At 44.9% G+C, this 20,136-nt stretch overlaps 1 protein-coding gene across 3 annotated transcripts in view; it reads right to left on the bottom strand.

Moving 5' to 3' along the window:
- TPR (translocated promoter region, nuclear basket protein) overlaps positions 1-20,136 on the bottom strand; it is a 920,136-nt gene that overhangs the window by 750,719 nt on the left and 149,281 nt on the right. For all 3 annotated transcript variants that reach the window (XM_069232002.1, XM_069232003.1, XM_069232004.1), the window contains exon 15: positions 825-988. In XM_069232002.1, coding sequence (XP_069088103.1) covers positions 825-988 — 164 coding nt within the window. The remainder of the gene's footprint in view (positions 1-824; positions 989-20,136) is intronic.

Below are 20,136 nucleotides of genomic sequence, written 5' to 3'. Positions count from 1 at the left end.
TTCCGGTATTGTTTACACTGCAGATTGTCTAAAGTCAAGAGACAGACATCACTGAATTCATTTTAACCACCTAAGGGCAACAGACCCAACTCTCAATAACAGCATGGACGCCAATGTACAATCTGTAAGCAGTAGAGGCTACAGATGTCTACCCACTTCTCCAAGTACAGGGTATAAACCAGATTGTATTACCTTTTCATTGTTTAATCTTTACTATTAACCACTTATAAGTATGGTTTGTGTGTTAAGGTACAGGCAAGCTGTATGCCATTTCTCTCCAGATGGAGAACCCAGTATCAGTGCAGTTCCTCGACTGCTATAGTACTTCAGCACTCCAAGGTGAAGGACCCACCTAAAACTCACAAATTCATTCATCTGAGGCATGCATTGTTTGCAAGCTATAGAGAACGTTTACAGGTATAAGTTTCATACCCTTCCCTAAAATAAGACGCAGTGGAAAGGAGAAGGAAGGGAAGGCAAGGCTGGGAACTGCATAAACTGCAGGAGTGTTTATCCAACCATTTCAAAATGTGTGTACGCAGTAGAGATGAAGAGTTGAGGAGAATATGGAGAGGCATTCTCAGGAGGTTACAGGAGCTTTGTTTACAGGCAGTTGTTGAAATAGGAAGGATGTGACACTGTTCTACTGAAGCTGTCCAGCAGGTCATATTACTCAGCCCTAGACGTTGAATCAAGTGCAGGTGCAAACGAAAGAGACAAGACTGCACCACAAATGGACATGCACATATGTGGTCAAGCTATTTTCAGATCTATGTTGGTCTTTAGTATGTATTCCACGCAAATGCTGTAAAAGATGAACTCACCTTGTGTTGGAATAGGAAGGCCTGTGGTCTGAGCTAACAGGATACGGTACATATCACGCTGGCGGACAATAGACTCCACAAGCTGCATTTGATGACTTCGGGCATCACGGAGCTGCTGCAATTCACTTAGGGCTTTTTCAAGCTCAGTCTGAAGCTCAGTAACCCTAATAAAGAAAAATATGAAACTATGTATAATGGAAGACATTCAAGCCACCCAACAGAATATGGTCTTGCTTTGAGCCATAGATCAGAGCACAACATACCAAGGTTCACTATTACCCGTACTGCTTCATTGCCATATTTAATATGTCACCGCTCCCCCGCCCAACTATATTTTTAAAGTCCATGGCCTATCCAGTCAATACACACAATTTTCTTCCACCACCATCTTTGAGAATGTCCCTTACCAGCTATGCACATCTCTAGTCACCATGCCCTACTACAACCTATACCCCTTTCATGTCAAATTTGTTATTCCCACAGGTATGTGACACTCAAATTTATTTCATCCCAGTTCAGTGGCCCAACTTTTTCGCATACAAGGCACTTGCCTCCACTAAGCCACTATCCAATATGAACGCACTTGCGTATTTCCACAGATCGCAGCCCCAATATCCAATGTACAAAAGTTTAATTTTCAGCACTCGACCCCAACGTATTTGTACATCACCCAACATTCATCATTACTATACAACAAGCAAAGTTATAAACCACTAGATTGAGAAATTTATTATGAAAATATGCACTTCAAAAGTAACGAACAGATATGCCCCTGCTATGTCTGTTGCTTCTCAGACAGTGACCAGGGAAGCCATTTTAAATACATGTGCTGTGTACTGGTCACTACGAGTTCCCCCACCTAGATAATGGCTTATCTGAATACAGAGATGTTTGGTATCAAACATCTCAGATTAATAAACCCTCTCTGATGCTGGTGAGGGATTTATTAACTCCACCCAAGGGCACCTTAGAAGTGCCCCCTGAAAACCTGCCAGCTACAAGTTGGTTGACTGACTGTTCCTGGCTGGTTCAGCCACCACAGACGCTCTTCTGGCTCCCCAAAGAGTCACAGCAAGCGCTCGAGGGCCAAAGACAAAAGCCTGCACAGGGCAGGTGTGTTATCACCTCACCCAGACAGGATAGATATTCCAGAGCAGGGAACTTCAAAGACCTAGCCATCTTAGTAATGCGACCCAGGTCTCTTCAGACCTGGGTCACCCCCCCCCCCCCCACCCCCACCCCCCACCTTCCCACCTTCCCCACACCCTGACCCCACTTTTGGCAACAGCAGAGGGAAAATTAGGCAAATTAGGTTGTGTGCCTACTTAATGCCAGCCGCAGCCCAAAGGTGGACGAGCTGAAGTGGACATTACTTTATAAATTCCTCCATCTTGTTTGGAGGGAATTAGACCACTAGGTTAGGATTATGCCCACTTCCCAGTGGAAATGGTCAAAAAAGGCTGTAGTCACCCTAAAGGTGGGCAGCCCATTGGCTATCACCTGGCACTCCCTGTAACGTCACTAAAATGAGTATAAGGATGGCACCCCTGAAACTCAGATCCTGACAACTGACGAGCAAAGAACAAAGAAAAGTCGCACCTGCAGAACAGGAAAAGCAGCAACTGACTTGGAACCAGCCCCTACCGCCTGTCTGCTGACCTTGATGGACTCTGCCCAAAAGACAACTCTTCCTGCAGCTTAGCCTCCAAGAAACCCAGGAAGTCTGCCTGCCTTCCATAAAGCCTCTAGACTCCAGTGAGCAGCGGCTCTGCTTTGCTACAAAGTCAAGAAAGGTCTATGCAGCCTCCAGAACAGCAAGGACCCAAAACCCAAAGTGACCTCTGCACCTGACGTCCACGACCCGAGGCGAAGCCAGCCAATGGTGCCAACAAGGTCCCCCAGCTGTCCAGCATCAGAGTCCACTGTCGCCTCACCCATCTTGGGCACTCCAGCATCCGTTGGCCCTGGAGAAAAGGACCAAAGGTGCACCTACATCCCCAAGCACACTAAGTCTACAACCTACCTGTTTGTTGTCCCAGACTGGCTTCCTAGCCAGAGCCTGCAGCCTGTCTTCATGAGGACGAAACTCTCATAGGAAACCATTGGGCACCAAACACCTTACTGCACCCGGTCCCCTCAGTGCTGCCTGGAGTGACCTGCTGGTGTTCTGATCAGTGCCCAGTACTTACCTTAACTCCCAGAGAGTGGCTTTGCAAGTCTGTTAACCCAGTGTTTGCGGAACATTGTTTTCCTCCACAGGTTAACAATGAAGAACTCTGAGAATTGCACTTTTTTAATCTGAAAAGTATTTATGTTTGAAAAATTGCTTACCTAGTTAGAAGATCTTAAGTTTGAAACATATAAAGAGTTATTTTTCTAAATTGGTGTGGGATTTATTCTTTGAGTGGGTCTCATTTATAGCCTCTGAGTACAACAAATGCTTAGTACTACCCTCTAATAAGTCCAACTGCTTGCCCACACTACCACAAAGAAAGAACATTAGTCCTATCTACTTTTGCCTCTGTATACCAATTGGGCTCTCTGCACGGTGTACTTTTGAGTGCATCATATAGACAGCCGGCTTCCTACACTGGTGGTGACAAAAATACTTATAGTAAGATCAGTCTCCTTTACCTGTAATTCTGAGTGAATCATGTGTCTCTCAGGGCTATGTTTCGGGAAGCATTCAGATTGATACGAGCTCAGACGGAAATTGAAGTGGGATAAAAGCTGCACAGATTTTCATTTGATCTTGTTCTGAAATAGCTTGGAAGCTGGTCAGAAGTTTAAGATCTGTGGGTTGACGTTAGCCTTGTTGAGCAGGGGAGAGCATTGATCAGCGAACAGGACTTTTTCCAAAGCTGTTGGATTTAAAAGAGACCAGATCTGATCTCAGTACAAAGTTTAATCAGGGAGCCTTGGTGTGTATCTGTGATTTACAAAGAAGGGTTGCTGGAAGAGAGGGTTACCCCCACTTTGATTACTCATACAGAGGTTTTTTGACTGCAGTGCACTGGGCTCCTAACAAACAGGTTCCCAGTGCCCTTTCCCTAAAACAAGGTAAAATGTGGACAAGTCGCACACACTCCTGAACCACTGTAAGTCCCTAGTAAATGTTACCCCTGGTCCCTAGGGCCTAGGTACTGGAGAGGGACTCCAAGGGCTGCAGCATACATTGTGCCACCCTCATGGTCACCCCATAACACGTTGCACACAGCTGCCATTGCAGACTGCATGTCCTGGTGCAAGCCAGGCAAAAACACAACATGGCACACCCCTTTTGTGCCATTCCCCACTCATTGCACCTAAACATAAGTCACTACTACAGCAGGCCTTGCAACCCTAAGGCAGGGTGCATTATATAAGTGGTGAGGACATATCTGCATGAGCAGATATGCCACTGTGATGTCTAGTTTGATTACTGGATATTTCAAGTGAACAGGGAAGCCATCTTAAGGTCTGTACTGGACACTAGTCATTGCGAGTTCCCTAGCTGCATAATGGCTTCATTGAAACCTATGGTGTCTGGTATCAAACGCCTCGTCTTCATAAGTTCAGGCTGATGTCAGTGTTGGATTTATTAGGACATTCAACAGGGTACCTTATAGGTGTTTCCCTGAAACCTACCAGTCCCTTAGAGTGCTGGCTGACTGATACCGACCAGCCTGCCACCACAGACATTTGTCTGACCCCCTGGAGGCCAGAGCCAAGATTCAGAGGGCAGAAACAATCCCTGCTCCAGAGGAAGATGTTGGCATCCAGAAGGATGGCAGTGAATCTGCATACCAAGGCCAGGGACTTCAAAGATCATGCTGCCTTTAGAATGCAATCCCGGCTTCCCCAGAACTGGGAGTTTCGAACCTCCTGCCCCGAGGCCCACGTGGCAACAAGACAGGGTGGGAAAATTAGTTGTGCTGTAGCAGTGTTCCACCACTGGGCTACCAAAAGTGGACACTTGAGGAAGGGTTCCACCATCTTGACTTCGGAGGAACTAGGAATTCTGGGACAGGGTTATGCCCACTCCCCCACAGAAGCGGTCATACAGGGGGTGTGGTCACCCCAAGGGTATGTAGCACATTGGCTACTAATCTACACTCCCCTACATGCCCCATAATGGAGTATTTAGGTGGCCCACTGACACCAGAAGAGATTTGCCTGGCCCAAGAAGGATACAAAGAAGAGTTGATGGAGAAGAACTATGGATGACAGGTTGACTTTTGAAGCAAAACCCTACCTACTTCTGTCCCGACAAACGCAACATCCTGACTCGTCCTACAACTGTGCGGACTCCAAAAGCCTTGGAGATACTCCAGTACTTCGCCAACCTGTTAGCATTTTCCCTGGAGTAGAGAAGCCACTTCCCTGTAGGCACCAACCGCAACAGCTGGTTCACCGTTCTGCTGGCCACTGAGTCCACTGACGCAGCAGCCGCCCAGGAGGAGGTTAATGTGCTCCAAGAGGCCAGTGCCATCTCCCTATCAAGTGAGAAGACATCAAGACCAACCGGAGCGGTCCGGCCCTGAAACGAAGGGTACTAAACCCCTTGCAGCAGCCAAGGCTTGTTGAAGTCCAATCTGGATTCCAATGTCACACCCGGTTGAGGGACGTCAGCATTGCAGAGGACATCATTCAGAGTGGTCCAGCTGCCCTGTTCTGTCCCTCTTGTTGCAGGTCCCACAAACAGTGGGTGCCTTGATGTAGGAGCAGCAACGACAAAGACCTGCTGCACCAGAGATACATGGCCCTGGTCCACAACATTAGATTGTGTTCCCTTGCTCCTAGCACCCCCCACCGACTTAGCTCCCTGTTGGATAGTCCCTACTGGGAGCTCTCAGACTTCTCCCCCCCCCTTGAAGTCTCTTTAGGTGCCCCCCCCCATTGCCTTTACAGTGTAAAAGCAGATTTGAGTAAAAGTATTACATACTTGCTAAATCAGTACATCTACAAAAGTGGTTAGCCCATTAGAAGTTTTCTGGTGTTGGAACATTACATAAACAAAGTAACTTTTTCTTAACATTGGTCTCGAGTTCCTTCTTGAGTGTGTGTCTTTGACTGTTCAACAAATGCTTAGCACTACCCTCCGATAAGCACGCCTAAACTACCACAAAAAAAAGCTTTTGGAATTATTTCTTTTACCCTGTAAACCAATAAGGATTGCACGTACTATCCGCATAGTGTACCCCTACATTTGGTACACTGCATAGATAACCAGCTTCCAGCAATAGTGCCCTGTCAACTAAGCTGTTTGAATTCAGACCGTTTGGAAATGGTTCTTTCCCACAAGGCATACAGAAGGATTAAATAGAGAACAAGCATATCTTCATGGATTTCTAGGATTTATCTGGAGAGCAACTTGTCTGGATCATTGACCATACCAGGAAGGGTGTGGTTTATTTGCAGTGGTGCTAGTCTGGCACAATGCATGATTTGGGATGGATTGGACAGTTAGAAACAAACAAATTATCCTTAAAGTACTTTACATTCGTAGTTAAGATGAGGACTTTGTGTAATTTCATTTGGGCTTGTAGAGAGTCTTTAGTTTTAGATTTTCTCCATGTGGTTTCTTGTCAGGATTTTTTGGTTCTCTTGCTCTGTGTACTTTTCTTATGAATCTGGGACATATGTCCATGATCAGTGGATTTTCAAATGTTTTTGAGCAGAATTACGTTTTTGACTCACAATCATCAGGGGAGGGAATGTCGATAAAATACACAGGTTTGTCACAAAACAAACAAGGGCAGGGCGACTCATCTTCATAATGCTTTGTAGAGGACTTTCATCTTAATAAACACCTTTTAGGATACCACATCACCACTTTTTGTACAGTGTAAAGACTGATCTTGGACAAATGGCAGATCTTGGCAAGCACTAATCTTGATAAAGGTTCAAACATCTAAACACCTGAATGGCACTGAAAGCTAGATTATAGAGCTTGAAAAATATTCAGAGGGCAAACTTTTGAAGGTACTAAAACACTTTTCATGAAAAGCAGCAGAAATAGTATTTTGCAGCACTAATTTAGAAACAGACTACTTGATTCATCACAACATTTGAAAGGAAGGCAGACTGATAATGAAGACTATTGATGCCCTCTTGTCAAAGCCAATTTTGACATTCAAGGTTTGGAAACAATTTGGCCATGTTCAAAAGGGCATGGAGTATTAGGTGTCAAACGGGTAGGAGAAAATGCAATATAATGATGTATGAAATTAAGTTTGCAGCCGGCAACAGAATGCAGTACAATTAGTAGACACTAATTACATACAGAGCAGTTTGTCAGAAAAAGAACCAAAACGTCCAGAGAGTCCATAAATTGATTGATTGGTGCCAATCTGCATCTAGAGATTACATGAGACCATATCATATTTGGGATTCTACATGAGGTCAGCATCGTTGCAAGAGCAAAAACTAAAGTTATGTTTTTTAAGACCGATTAAATGTACATTGATTTTTATTGCTCCAAACAGGAAAAACAAGCAAAATAGCACACTCCTGAATGTGCCAACAGTTGCAAATAAGAGCTCTATTAAAACTTCCTGGTTTGTATCAATGTTTAATATTGACTTTGCATTGCTGAAGCTCAATAATAATTTAATAAAGTATATTTTAGAGCTTCCAGGACCCACTGAACCAGGTTAGCACAACTTTACTAAAGCATGTTCACATTTAATGAATGAGAAACAAGACAGAGCAGACAACTGCCAAAATCCTGGTATCCATGTATCAGTCTACTCAAGAAACAAGGAAAACCAAAAAATATATAGGCTTCATCTTTGTCCTACTGTCCACACTACCATGTGGTATGCTACAGCACACCACAAAGACTACTTACCAGACTGAAAATAAATCCATTGTGATATAGTAAAAGCAATAATTGAGTGGTTTAGGAGCAGCAAAATTGGTCATCGCATTATGATGGAAAAAAAGAGTCTCCATCAGTATGCCAGTGGCATGGGCGATTGTGGGTCCTAGGAGTGATGGAACACCTTATCAGTAACATCAAGAACGAACACTTGCATCATGAACCACAATGGCTGATTAGCTCTCGAAAGACTTTCCCAACATAATAATAAGCCTGCAACGCTCTAAAGAATTGAACATTTTTCGATAATTCTCCCATATGAATGTATTGTAGACTATGGGTATCTGGGAAAACATGATTGCTCAGAAGTCGACTCTTGATGGCAGGTAATAATTAGTACCAGATGGATTTGGGGAGAGTGGGGTTACTCAGTTGAGGAACAGATAAGTTTGCCTTTATTGAATAGATGTTTAAACTATGTTCTCATTGACGGTTAATATTTGAGACAACTGTATGAATGTGTGTCAATGTGAACAACTAAAGTTAAAAAAAAAAAAAAAAAAGAGAAGATCCCTTGCTCATGAAAATGGTTACTTGGTAGTAGCATTGCAGCTTGAGGAAATCTGAGGGCTTTCTTTTCGATATAGATTGTGGTTGGCAGCCTATTCTTCAGACCTGGGGGTTTGATATCTGTTGATTCCTTTGCTCCCTTTTGCTAGTCTTTCAACATCCAAAGTTTCTCCAAGGGATATCCTCCACTAGTGTCACTGTGTCAAGACCTATTGGGTTTGTGGGTGGAATTGAATAAAATATCTACTTGTCTATGGGACAGGCTGCATCATAAATCTACTTGCCCTGTAAAAGTTCTACTTGTCTCTTTGGTGCCAATTAGTGCTGCTACAAATTATGGAAGCAATTTAATTATATAAATTCTCTCATAATCTTAGACTATGCCAGGGCTCATACAATAGTATGGGTTGAATACTAGCAATTTCCTTTTGCCACCTTTCCACAGATCAGATACTGGGGGTTAGAAGTAGCGGTGGGTAATAGTTTCAGGGATGGAATGCCCATTTGCACTGTGCAAGCCTACCAACTTGCATGTTTTGGGCATTTTCACTAGCATTTCTTTGATCTTTGAGAAAGACTGGAATTTTACTCCCGACAAGGGCAGAAGTAAAACATCTCCCTGGGGTGGGGAAAAAATTGACTGGAGGAAAATAAACTCACATCTAAAAGCTCAATATTCGCATGAGCGAATCTACACATGCATATTAGCTTGTGCTAAAGTGCAGTTCACAAATACTTTCTACAAGTACAATTTCCTGGCCTACTTCAGTAAATTCACTAAAGTGATAAATCTTTTCAAATGCAGGGACATATACCATAAGTGCACTTTTGCGACTTTCTGTAAGAATTGAGCCCTAATTAGGTCTGACTTTAACAAAGAACTTTTGTTTTCATTAAAATTCTAGCTCTCCATTTTTTGCTGGCTTGACTGACAGTTTTCTGATCTTTCACAAGGAACATACCCGCACGAAGTAGTTTTGTTTAGTGCCAGGGACTTCAGAGCAACGTGTGCTTTTTGAGACAAAAAAATAATTATTTTTGCCAATGTTTGTTATAAAGGCAGGTTCGACAACAATAAAGTTTTGCAAAAGCCATGTCAAAACAAGACACGCACTGACATAACCAAAAGGCTGACCACCAATGTTGGACCTATTGGCTTTGCCAATGCTGGTTTATTTTCATGTTTCCCATAATCTTGTTAAATAGGACTACACCAATTTCCCATGAGGATTTTTTTTTTTAGCATGCATCAACACATTTTACTAAATGATGCTTCAAAGAAATGATACCTAAAATTTTTCGGATTAGCAAAACCTTTTATTCTAATTGCATTATTTTGTGAACATTTTATTTTGAAAGCAAAGAATCAAACCTGCTTTCATTCTTATTCAAATATTTGCATCTGATCAGAGCACATTATATGTGCATTCTATGTAGCATCATATTGCTAAACTTTGCAAACATCTGTACACATTCTTATGCTGGAACCACTCAGCATTGCAGTCTGAGGTTACATTTCCTTAGAGTGCTCACCCTAATAATAAAGGGTTTGCATTAATGAATCAAATACAAGCTTTAACTAAATATGGACACCGGTATTACCTTAACTGCAGACAATGCTCTTCTCCGATTCATAATGTGGTACTATAAACTGTCAGCCAAAGGCTTTGTGCTGCTGGGGTTTGTGTCTACTGGTCCTAAGGCCAAAATACACATGAACACTTGTTGTCCTTGACACCAAAAAATATACCCTGGGCGTCGGGCTATAGGAATTCCACATCCCTGCCACTGCACCCAAGGAATATTTGGCCAAAGAAGTCTTGTGGGACTCCGAGTCCAACAACTTTTGATCAGTGCCCCTTTGATTTTTGGATGTTTCCGGAAAGGGATTTCAGAGTTCTCCCACGTTGTGTCACTAAGGTGGAACCTCTGGTTCCAACTAGATGTCTGCTCCCCCGGTGTCAAGATTACTCGGACTGCTTCCCCTGCTGTGCCTACACTGCCCTCGTTTTCACTCAAGGAAGCGCTCCCTTTCCTCTGTGCCTGCATTGTGCCACAGTGTGTCTGCCTCTTTCACTCTAGTTCTAAGAACTTTGGAATCTCACCACACGCTTCACAGCCTTTGGTGCAGTGGTCTCTTGGCAGGCAGAGGTTGCAGACTTGATGGTGGTCTTTGTGGGAGAATTTATGGTGACACTTGGGACAGAACTTAAAGGGAGCGTATTCTCCATTTACTTGTTTCTGCCTGCTGTCCACGCATTTTACGACTGTATAGTTGCCCACCCACTTTTTTAGGGCTCTTCGGTGCTTCAGTTATTTCTCTTATCTCTCTCTACAGAGACTAATTTTCTTCATCACCTGGACACTGATTTTCATTCAGCACACAACACTAAATCAGTTATACTTATGATACTTGATGAGATGCGCTATGAAGAGCACAAAGGCAAACATCAGCACTGGTCCTGCTGAATTTATCAGTAGCTTTCAACATGGTTGATCATAGCTTATTTGCCAGCCGGGTAGAACCTTACAGCTTACTTGGCCCCACTCTTGACTCGATAAAATCATTTATTGACACTAATACTCACTGTCCATCTTGCCCATTTAAAGGCCACTGCGGTACAGGTGCAGTGCGAAGTGCACCAGGGATCTTAACCCCTTCTACCCCCACTCCTTCTCTGCAACCTATACATCAAGCCCTTAATCAAGGGATTGGGGAATACAGACCCAGATTATAACTATACAGATGATTTCCCAACTCCTACTTGAGTTGGATAGCTCAGTTGTCTCCCGGGAGAACTCACAGAAGATCATGCATTTTATCTGAGAATGGATTGGCAACAATTACTTGATGTGATTTTGAATAATAAATCTGGGCTATGGAACCAGCTATATTGGCCCACTGACATGGGCCCTGCTCCCGTTCCTAAGTGTAGGAAAGTTGAGTATTATGTGGTATTGTTTTGAGACCTTGCCATGTAATATCACTATTTTTTATCAAGTACAATTATGTTCTTTAACAGAAACCTTAGCTCAGACCCTGGTAGCCGTGGCACATTGCAGACTTAGTCATAGGAACAAGTGTAAGGCATTAAGAAGCATCACAACTGTTAAAAGGTAAGAGACAATATAATAGAAATCTGACATCCATTTATAGGAATAGTGTAGTGTAAGGAAATGCCTCCTTGGCATGGTTACCCCCTGACTTTTTGCCTTTGCTGATGCTATGTTTTGAATTGAAAGTGTGCTGAGGCCTGCTAACCAGGCCCCAGCACCAGTGTTCTTTCCCTAACCTGTACTTTTGATTCCACAATTGGCACACCCTGGCATCCAGGTAAGTCCCTTGTAACTGGTACCCCTGGTACCAAGGGCCCTGATGCCAGGGAAGGTCTCCAAGGGCTGCAGCATATCTTATGCCACCCTGGGGACCCCTCACTCAGCACAGACACTGCTTGCCAGCTTGTGTGTGCTGGTGAGAACAAAACGAGTAAGTCGACATGGCACTCCCCTCAGGGTGCCATGCCAACCTCACACTGCCTATGCAGTATAGATAAGTCACCCCTCTAGTAGGCCTTACAGCCCTAAGGCAGGGTGCCCTATACCATAGGTGAGGGCACCAGTGCAAGAGTACTGTGCCCCTACAGTGTCTAAGCCAAACCTTAGACATTGTAAGTGCAGAGTAGCCATAAGAGTATATGGTCTGGGAGACTGTCAAACACGGACTCCACAGCACCATAATGGCTACACTGAAAACTGGGAAGTTTGGAATCAAACTTCTCAGCACAATAAATGCACACTGATGCCAGTGTACATTTTATTGTAAAATACACCCCAGAAGGCACCTTAGAGGTGTCCCTTGAAACATAATCCAACTACCCGTGTAGGCTGACTGGTTCTAGCAGCCTGCCACACGAGACATGTTGCTGGCCACATGGGGAGAGTGCCATTGTCACTCTGTGGCCTGTAACAAAGCCTGCACTGGGTGGAGATGCTAACACCTCCCCCAGGCAGGAGCTGTAACACCTGGCGGTGAGCCTCAAAGGCTTACCCCCTTTGTTCCAGCACCACAGGGCACTCCAGCTAGTGGAGTTGCCCGCCCCGTCCGGTCACGGCCCCACTTTTGGCGGCAAGGCCGGAGGAGATAATGAGAATAACAAGGAGGAGTCACTGGCCAGTCAGGACAGCCCCTAAGGTGTCCTGAGCTGAAGTGACTAACTTTTAGAAATCCTCCATCTTGCAGATGGAGGATTCCCCCAATAGGGATAGGAATGTGACGCCCTCCCCTTGGGAGGAGGCACAAAGAGGGTGTACCCACCCTCAGGGCTAGTAGCCATTGGCTACTAACCCCCCAGACCTAAACACGCCCTTAAATTTAGTATTTAAGGGCTTCCCTGAACCTAAAGATTTAGATTCCTGCAACTTACAGAAGAAGAAGACTGCTGAGCTGAAAACCCCTGCAGAAGAAGAAAGAAGACACCAACTGCTTTGGCCCCAGTCCTACTGGCCTGTCTCCTGCCTTCTAAAGAAACCTGCTCCAGCGACACTTTCTCAAGGACCAGCGACCTCTGAATCCTCAGAGGACTGCCCTGCTTCAAGAGGAACGAGAAACTCCCGAGGACAGCGGACCTGCTCCAAAAAGACTGCAACTTTGTTACAGAGGAGCAGATTTAAAGACCCCTGCAATCCCCGCAAGAAGCGTGAGACTTGCAACACTGCACCCGGCGACCCCGACTCGGCTGGTGGAGAAACAACACCCCAGGGAGAACCCTCCGGCGACTCCAAGACTGAGTAACCAAAGTTGTCCCCCCCTGAACCCCCACAGCGACGCCTGCAGAGGGAATCCCGAGGCTCCCCCTGACCGCGACTGCCTGACTCTAAAATCCAGACGGCTGGAAAAGACCCTGCACCCGCAGCCCCCAGCACCTGAAGGATCGGAACTTCAGTGCAGGAGTGACTCCCAGGAGGCCCTCTCCCTTGCCCAGGTGGTGGCAACCCGGAGGCCCCCCCCCCCCCCCGCCTGCCTGCACCACTGAAGAGACCCCTTGGTCTGCCATTGACTCCCATTGGAAACGCGACGCTTGTTTGCACACTGCACCCGGCCGCCCCCACGCTGCTGAGGGTGTACTTTCTGTGTGGACTTCCCCCCCACTTCCTTGAGTGCCAGACACAACTATGGCACTATGTGTAAGACAAAATGAAAATGTCACTTACCCAGTGTACATCTGTTCGTGGCATCAGTCGCTGAGATTCACATGGTATGCATGAGCTCGCCATCTGGTGTTGGGTCGGAGTGTTACAAGTTGTTTTTCTTCGAAGAAGTGTTTGAGTCACGGGACCGAGTGACTCCTCCTTCTGTGCTCATTGCGCATGGGCGTCGACTCCATCTTCGATTGTTTTCCCCGCAGAGGGTGAGGTAGGAGTTGTACTATAGTAATAGTGCCCGCGCAATGAAAAATGTAAGTATGTACCTATTAAAGGATTAAATAATATATATACAAATGTACAAAATTGAAGGTAACTTCTGAACTGCTACAGGCTTCCGGGGAGGTGGGTGGGTCCATGTGAATCTCAGCGACTGATGCCACGAACAGATGTACACTGGGTAAGTGACATTTTCAGTTCGATGGCATCTGTCGCTGTAGATACACATGGTATGCATAGACTAGTAAGCAGTTAGTTCCCCATAAGCGGTGGTTTAGCCTGTAGGAGTAGAAGTTGTCTGAAATAGAGTTCTTAATACAGCTTGACCTACTGTAGCTTGTTGTGCGGATAGCACATCTATACAGTAGTGTTTGGTGAATGTGTGAGGCGTAGACCAAGTGGCTGCCTTACATATTTCCTGCATTGGGATGTTTCCTAAAAAGGCCATTGAAGCACCTTTTTTCCTTGTTGAATGTGCCCTGGGAGTAATGGGCAGTTGTCTTTTTGCTTTAAGGTAGCAGATTTGGATGCATTTAACTATCCATCTGGCTATACCTTGTTTTGATATTGGGTTACCTGCATGAGGTTTTTGGAATGCAATAAATAGCTGTTTAGTTTTTCTGATGTTTTTTGTTCTGTCAATGTAGTACATTAATGCTCTTTTGACATCTAATGTATGTAGTGCTCTTTCAGCCACAGAATCTGGCTGTGGGAAAAAAACTGTTAGTTCTACCGTTTGATTTAGATGGAATGGTGAAATAACTTTGGGTAAAAATTTTGGATTAGGTCGTAGGACGACCTTATTTTTATGTATTTGTATAAAAGGCTCTTGTGTTGTGAACGCTTGAATTTCACTTACTCTTCTTAGAGATGTAATGGCGATGAGAAAGGCAACTTTCCAGGTTAGGAATTGTATTCCGCAAGAGTGCATGGGTTCGAAAGGTGGGCCCATGAGTCTTGTTAGAACCACGTTTAGGTTCCATGAAGGAACAGGTGGTGTTCTTGGTGGTATAATTCTTTTAAGCCCTTCTATGAATGCTTTGATAACTGGTATCCTATACAAGGAAGTTGAATATGTAGTTTGCAGGTATGCAGATATTGCTGCAAGGTGTATTTTAATAGAAGAGAAGGCTAGCTTTGCTTTTTGTAAATGGAGCAAGTAATTTACTATATGTTTTGGAGTTGCGTCTAGTGGTTGTATCTGATTATGATGGCAGTACCAAACAAATCTTTTCCACTTACTTGCGTAGCAGTGTCTAGTGGATGGCCTTCTGGCCTGCTTTATGACTTCCATACACTCTTGGCTAAGTTGTAAGTGTCCGAATTCTAGGATTTCAGGAGCCAGATTGCTAGATTCAGCGATGCTGGGTCCGGGTGTCTGATCTGTTGGTTGTGTTGCGTTAACAGATCTGGTTTGTTGGGCAGTTTGATGTGTGGTACTACAGACAGATCTAGCAGTGTTGTGTACCAGGGTTGTCTTGCCCACGTTGGTGCTATTAAAATGAGTTTGAGTTTGTTTTGACTCAATTTGTTTACTAGGTAAGGAAGGAGAGGGAGAGGAGGAAAAGCGTAAGCAAATATTCCTGACCAGTTCATCCATAGGGCATTGCCTTGGGATTGCTTGTGTGGGTATCTGGACGCAAAGTTTTGGCATTTTGCGTTCTCTTTTGTTGCAAATAAGTCTATTTGTGGTGTTCCCCAGAGTGTGAAGTAGGTGTTCAGAATCTGTGGGTGGATTTCCCATTCGTGGACTTGCTGGTGATCTCGAGAGAGATTGTCTGCCAGCTGATTCTGGATCCCCGGAATAAACTGTGCTATTAGACCAATTTGATGGTGGATTGCCCACTTCCATATTTTTTGAGCTAACAAGCTTAACTGCGTTGAATGTGTTCCTCCTTGTTTGTTTAGATAATACATCGTTGTCATGTTGTCTGTTTTGACAAGGATGTATTTGTGGGTTATGATTGGTTGGAAAGCTTTTAGTGCTTGAAAAACTGCTAATAATTCTAGATGATTTATATGCAGTTTTGTTTGATGTATGTTCCATTGTCCTCTTATGTTGTGTTGATTGAGATGTGCTCCCCACCCTGTCATGGAAGCATCTGTTGTTATTACGTACTGTGGCACTGGGTCTTGGAAAGGCCGCCCTATGTTTAAATTTATACTGTTCCACCATAGAAGCGAGAGGTAAGTTTGGCGGTCTAGCAACACCAGATCTAGAAGGTGACCCTGTGCTTGAGACCACTGTGAGGCTAGGCACTGTTGTAAGGGCCTCATGTGCAGTCTTGCGTTTGGGACAATGGCTATGCATGAGGACATCATGCCTAGGAGCTGTAGTATTGTTCTTTTTTGCAGATCTTTTGGGAGATGTTCAATGAGATGCTGCATCTCATCCCAGTGGGCTCTGTCGTATCGCGCTAGCAGCGCTTGTGAATTTGCGATGCGCCACTGGTTTGCTGCTTGGACAGCAACCCTCTTCCCGGCTGCATCGAACTTCCTGCTTTCTTTATCTGGGGGAGGTGCATCCCCAGAAGTGTGTGAATTTGCCCGTTTTCTGGCAGCCCCTACCACCACAGAATCTGGTGGCAGCTGAGAGGTGATGAATACAGGGTCCGTAGGAGGCGCCTTATACTTTTTGTCCACCCTAGGCGTCATTGCCCTACTTTTAACTGGCTCCTTGAAAATGTCCTTAGCATGGCGTAGCATGCCTGGGAGCATCGGCAGGCTTTGGTAGGAGCTGTGGGTTGAAGAGAGGGTGTTAAATAAAAAATCATCCTCTACTTGTTCCGAGTGTAGTTCCACATTATGGAATAGTGCTGCTCTAGCCACCACTTGTGAGTAGGCTGTGCTGTCTTCCGGTGGTGATGGCCTAGTTGGGTATGTGTCTGGGCTGTTATCAGACACTGGTGCGTCGTACAAGTCCCACGCATCCTGATCTTGGTCATCGTGGCTCATGGCGGTGTGAGCTGGCGAATGTGACGGAGTGTAAGTTGGCGAAGCCGGAGTTACAGGTGGAGGCGAGGGAGGAGGTGTTACCTTTTGTGCTGTTTGTTGCTGAGGAGTAAACTGAAGCGTTCTCTTTCGTTTGACAGGTGGAAGGGTACTGATCTTCCCAGTCCCCTGCTGAATAAAGATACGCTTTTGCGTGTGATCCACGTCAGTGGATTGCAGTTCTTGTTCAAATCTATGTTTCTTCATTTGTGAAGACATAGAATGCTCTTCAGTATAGGAGCCTGAAACAGGGTCTGATGTCGCTTTTTTCGGCTCCGAAAACCCTGTTGATTGTTTTTTCGGCTCCGAGGTAACCTTCCTCTTTTTCTGTGCCGAAAATTCTTGGCCTCTATGGTCTTCGGCGCCACTGTCTCGGCGTCGATCCGTGTCGACACCGAACTCTCGGTGTCGATGCTTCTGTTTAGCACTCTCTCGGTCCCGAGGAGGCTGCGTGCCGGTGTCTCGACCGAAGTCGGACGATCTCGACACTGAATGGGCCTTTTTCGGTGCAGATTGTTGGTCACCGAGAATTTGGGTGGAGCCATGGCCGGTTGGCAGTGGCGTCCCCTGGGCCTTCTTTCCTTTTTTAAGTTCTGATCTCGACGTCTTACTCACAGTTTTTGTAGAGTCTAGCTCGTCGGAGTCTGAATCCTGGATGGAAAAGGATTCCTCCTGTTCTTCTTCTGTCTCGAACTGTCGACGCTCCTTTGGCGTGGACGCCATCTGCAGTCTTCTCGCTCGACGGTCGCGCAGAGTTTTTCGGGACCGGAACGCCCGACAGGCCTCACAGGATTCTTCGCTGTGCTCGGGTGACAGGCACAGGTTACAGACCGAGTGTAGGTCCGTATAAGGATATTTGTTGTGGCATTCGGGGCAGAATCGAAACGGGGTCCGTTCCATCGGCGTTGTTCTCCACGCGGTCGGGCCGACTAGGCCCCGACGGGGTGCCGAAATCTACCCCGAAGGGCACCGAAGCGCTTCGATGTTCAACGCGTCGTCGTATGTGTCTATCTCGAACCGGATCGCAACGATACCGTCGAAAATCTTCTGCTTTCAGCTATCTTTCCGTTCCGAAACTCGGAGCGACAGGAACACGTCCGAACCCGATGGCGGAAAGAAAACAATCGAAGATGGAGTCGACGCCCATGCGCAATGAGCACAGAAGGAGGAGTCACTCGGTCCCGTGACTCGAAAACACTTCTTCGAAGAAAAACAACTTGTAACACTCCGACCCAACACCAGATGGCGAGCTCATGCATACCATGTGTATCTACAGCGACAGATGCCATCGAACACACTATTTTTGCTTTTAAACAATGTTTTTGTTACATTGGTGATGGCTCAGGCAGCTCCCACAACAAAGTTATACAAAAACCATGTTAAAACAAAACACACATTGACAAACAAAAAGCTGACAACCAATACTAAACAATTGGTTTAGCCAAGACTGGTTTATTTTCAAGTTTGCAATAATCTTGCAAAAACTGTCTCTAAGCTGATTTTCTATTGTTTGGAAATACTAGAGTGCAAACATGTTTTATAACAAGACAATTCAAATAAATGGTACCTAAATTACATAGTTTACTAAAACTTTTTTCTAGTTGCATCATTTTATGTGCACATCTTATTTTGTAAGCAAAGAATCAATTGTACTTTCAAGTTTTTGCAAGTATGTGTGTCTAATCAGAGCATTTGCTGAGCATTATAAGTAGCCTTAATGTTGAACTTTAACAAATCTACACATTTTTATACTGGAACCACAGTCAAAATGCAAGCCAAGTTCATAGCATTTCCTTGGAGCTATCACTCAAATATACGCGTTGCATTAATGAACCATACACACTAGTTCAAACGGCATGGAGATACGGATACTAACCTTACCTTAACTGCAGACAATGCTCTTTCACAGATTCATAAAGTGGTACTGTGAACTGGTAGCCAAAGGGTTTGTGTTGTATGGGAGTGGGCCTACTTGTCCTAAGAGCAAAAACATGAAAGCAAGCTGCCCTTGACCTCAAATATGTCCTAGGTGTCAGGCAATAGGAATTCCACATTCCCAACTCCTCTTCTTCCCTCTTGTAGCCCAGTAGTGATTCAAGGACTGTGGAAATGGAGTGTCCCTTTTAAGCAGTCTTCTTATTTGGGGAAGTAGAGGACTAACGTGCCAATGAGGCAATAGTTCCTATAAGGCAAGCCTTCCCATGTTACATCACAGGAGGGTTGCCCACCAAACAATCCCAGGCTACCCATCTCTAACCTAAAACATGGCAAAAGAATTCTTCACCTGAGCGGAGCCTGGGCACATCCCTGGGGTGTGCCCAGCATAATGATCCACTCCTCCTAGAAAACCAGCTCTGCAATGGGTTTTCCCCCTTTGGAGAAGATGCCAGATGGCCTGCCTACACAAAGGAGTGTGCAAGTAAAGATGTGATGGCCATCTGCTTCACTGGAGGTGGTAGCCTCTGAAGCAGGCAAATCTGTGACCTACTACCAGAAATGTTGTTCCCCGTTCCTGGGAGCCCTTCACTCTTCCTAGCAGGGTGGCATTATGCTGTCTCAGGTGACAACCTTTGCAGATACAGGAAAGGCTACTGGAGGCTTAAGCAACATAGTGATGACATTCTAAAGTCACTTTTCTATTAAATGTTCTCTACAATAAGTCGGGTTTCATGGAATAATTTGTTACCTTTGAGTAATATCTTTGGTTGTCCTAAATGTAAGTTAGCACTTAGCGCCGTGGCTCATGAAGCTCCATGTTAGCCAATGGGACCACTGGCCTTGCCATGGTGAAAACAGCAATTTTGTCTTTTCACTGCCAAGGAATGTGAAACACCAAAGGAACATTCCCATTTTAATATTAAGCACCCGACCTGATAAGTTACAAAGAACTTCCCCAGGGTCTGCTTATTAAATATTCAAAGGGAAGGCTGTAAAGAGTTTATTTTGCCACACTGAGTTGGCAGTTTTAAAGCTGCCCGACTAGGCTGCAGTGCCAGGCCTAAAGTCACATTTTTCTTCTCACTGCAGTATTGACACAAGTGCTACAGTCTACGAGTGGCAGCAAAAAATAATACAAAGCACCATCAGTCCAAGTAATTTAGGGGGGTTGATCACACTAAGAGGTCCTTTCCTACACCAACAAGCAAGCTAAACATTTAGGAATCGTTACAGATGAAAAAGTATCCATGAAACCTCTATTGGAGCAATGATTTCCCCTTGCATCTTTAGGGTGACAAAGAACGATTGCCACTTATCTCAGAGTATGCTTTGAAAACATTGGCCTTCGTCTTATGCAAATGCGATTATTCAAATTAAATATATATTTGCCTCTCTAAAACTCAGCTGTATAGACTATAAATCATCCAGAATAAAATAGCACAGTGAGCCACAAACTGTCAATGAACTCGGTCACTGCTCTAAGGGATCTCCACTGAAGAGAGAATCAGATTAACATTTATCTGCATTACTGGAGGCACTTTCAGGTGACATAGCAGTCACTTGGACCATTATGCAATGTAGTCGAAAGAT

Source organism: Pleurodeles waltl, chromosome 4_2 (genome assembly GCF_031143425.1).
Source record: "Pleurodeles waltl isolate 20211129_DDA chromosome 4_2, aPleWal1.hap1.20221129, whole genome shotgun sequence".
Taxonomy (NCBI): domain Eukaryota; kingdom Metazoa; phylum Chordata; class Amphibia; order Caudata; family Salamandridae; genus Pleurodeles; species Pleurodeles waltl.
The sequence above is the reverse complement of the archived record's forward strand: the minus strand, read 5'-3'. Positions and strand labels throughout refer to the sequence as shown.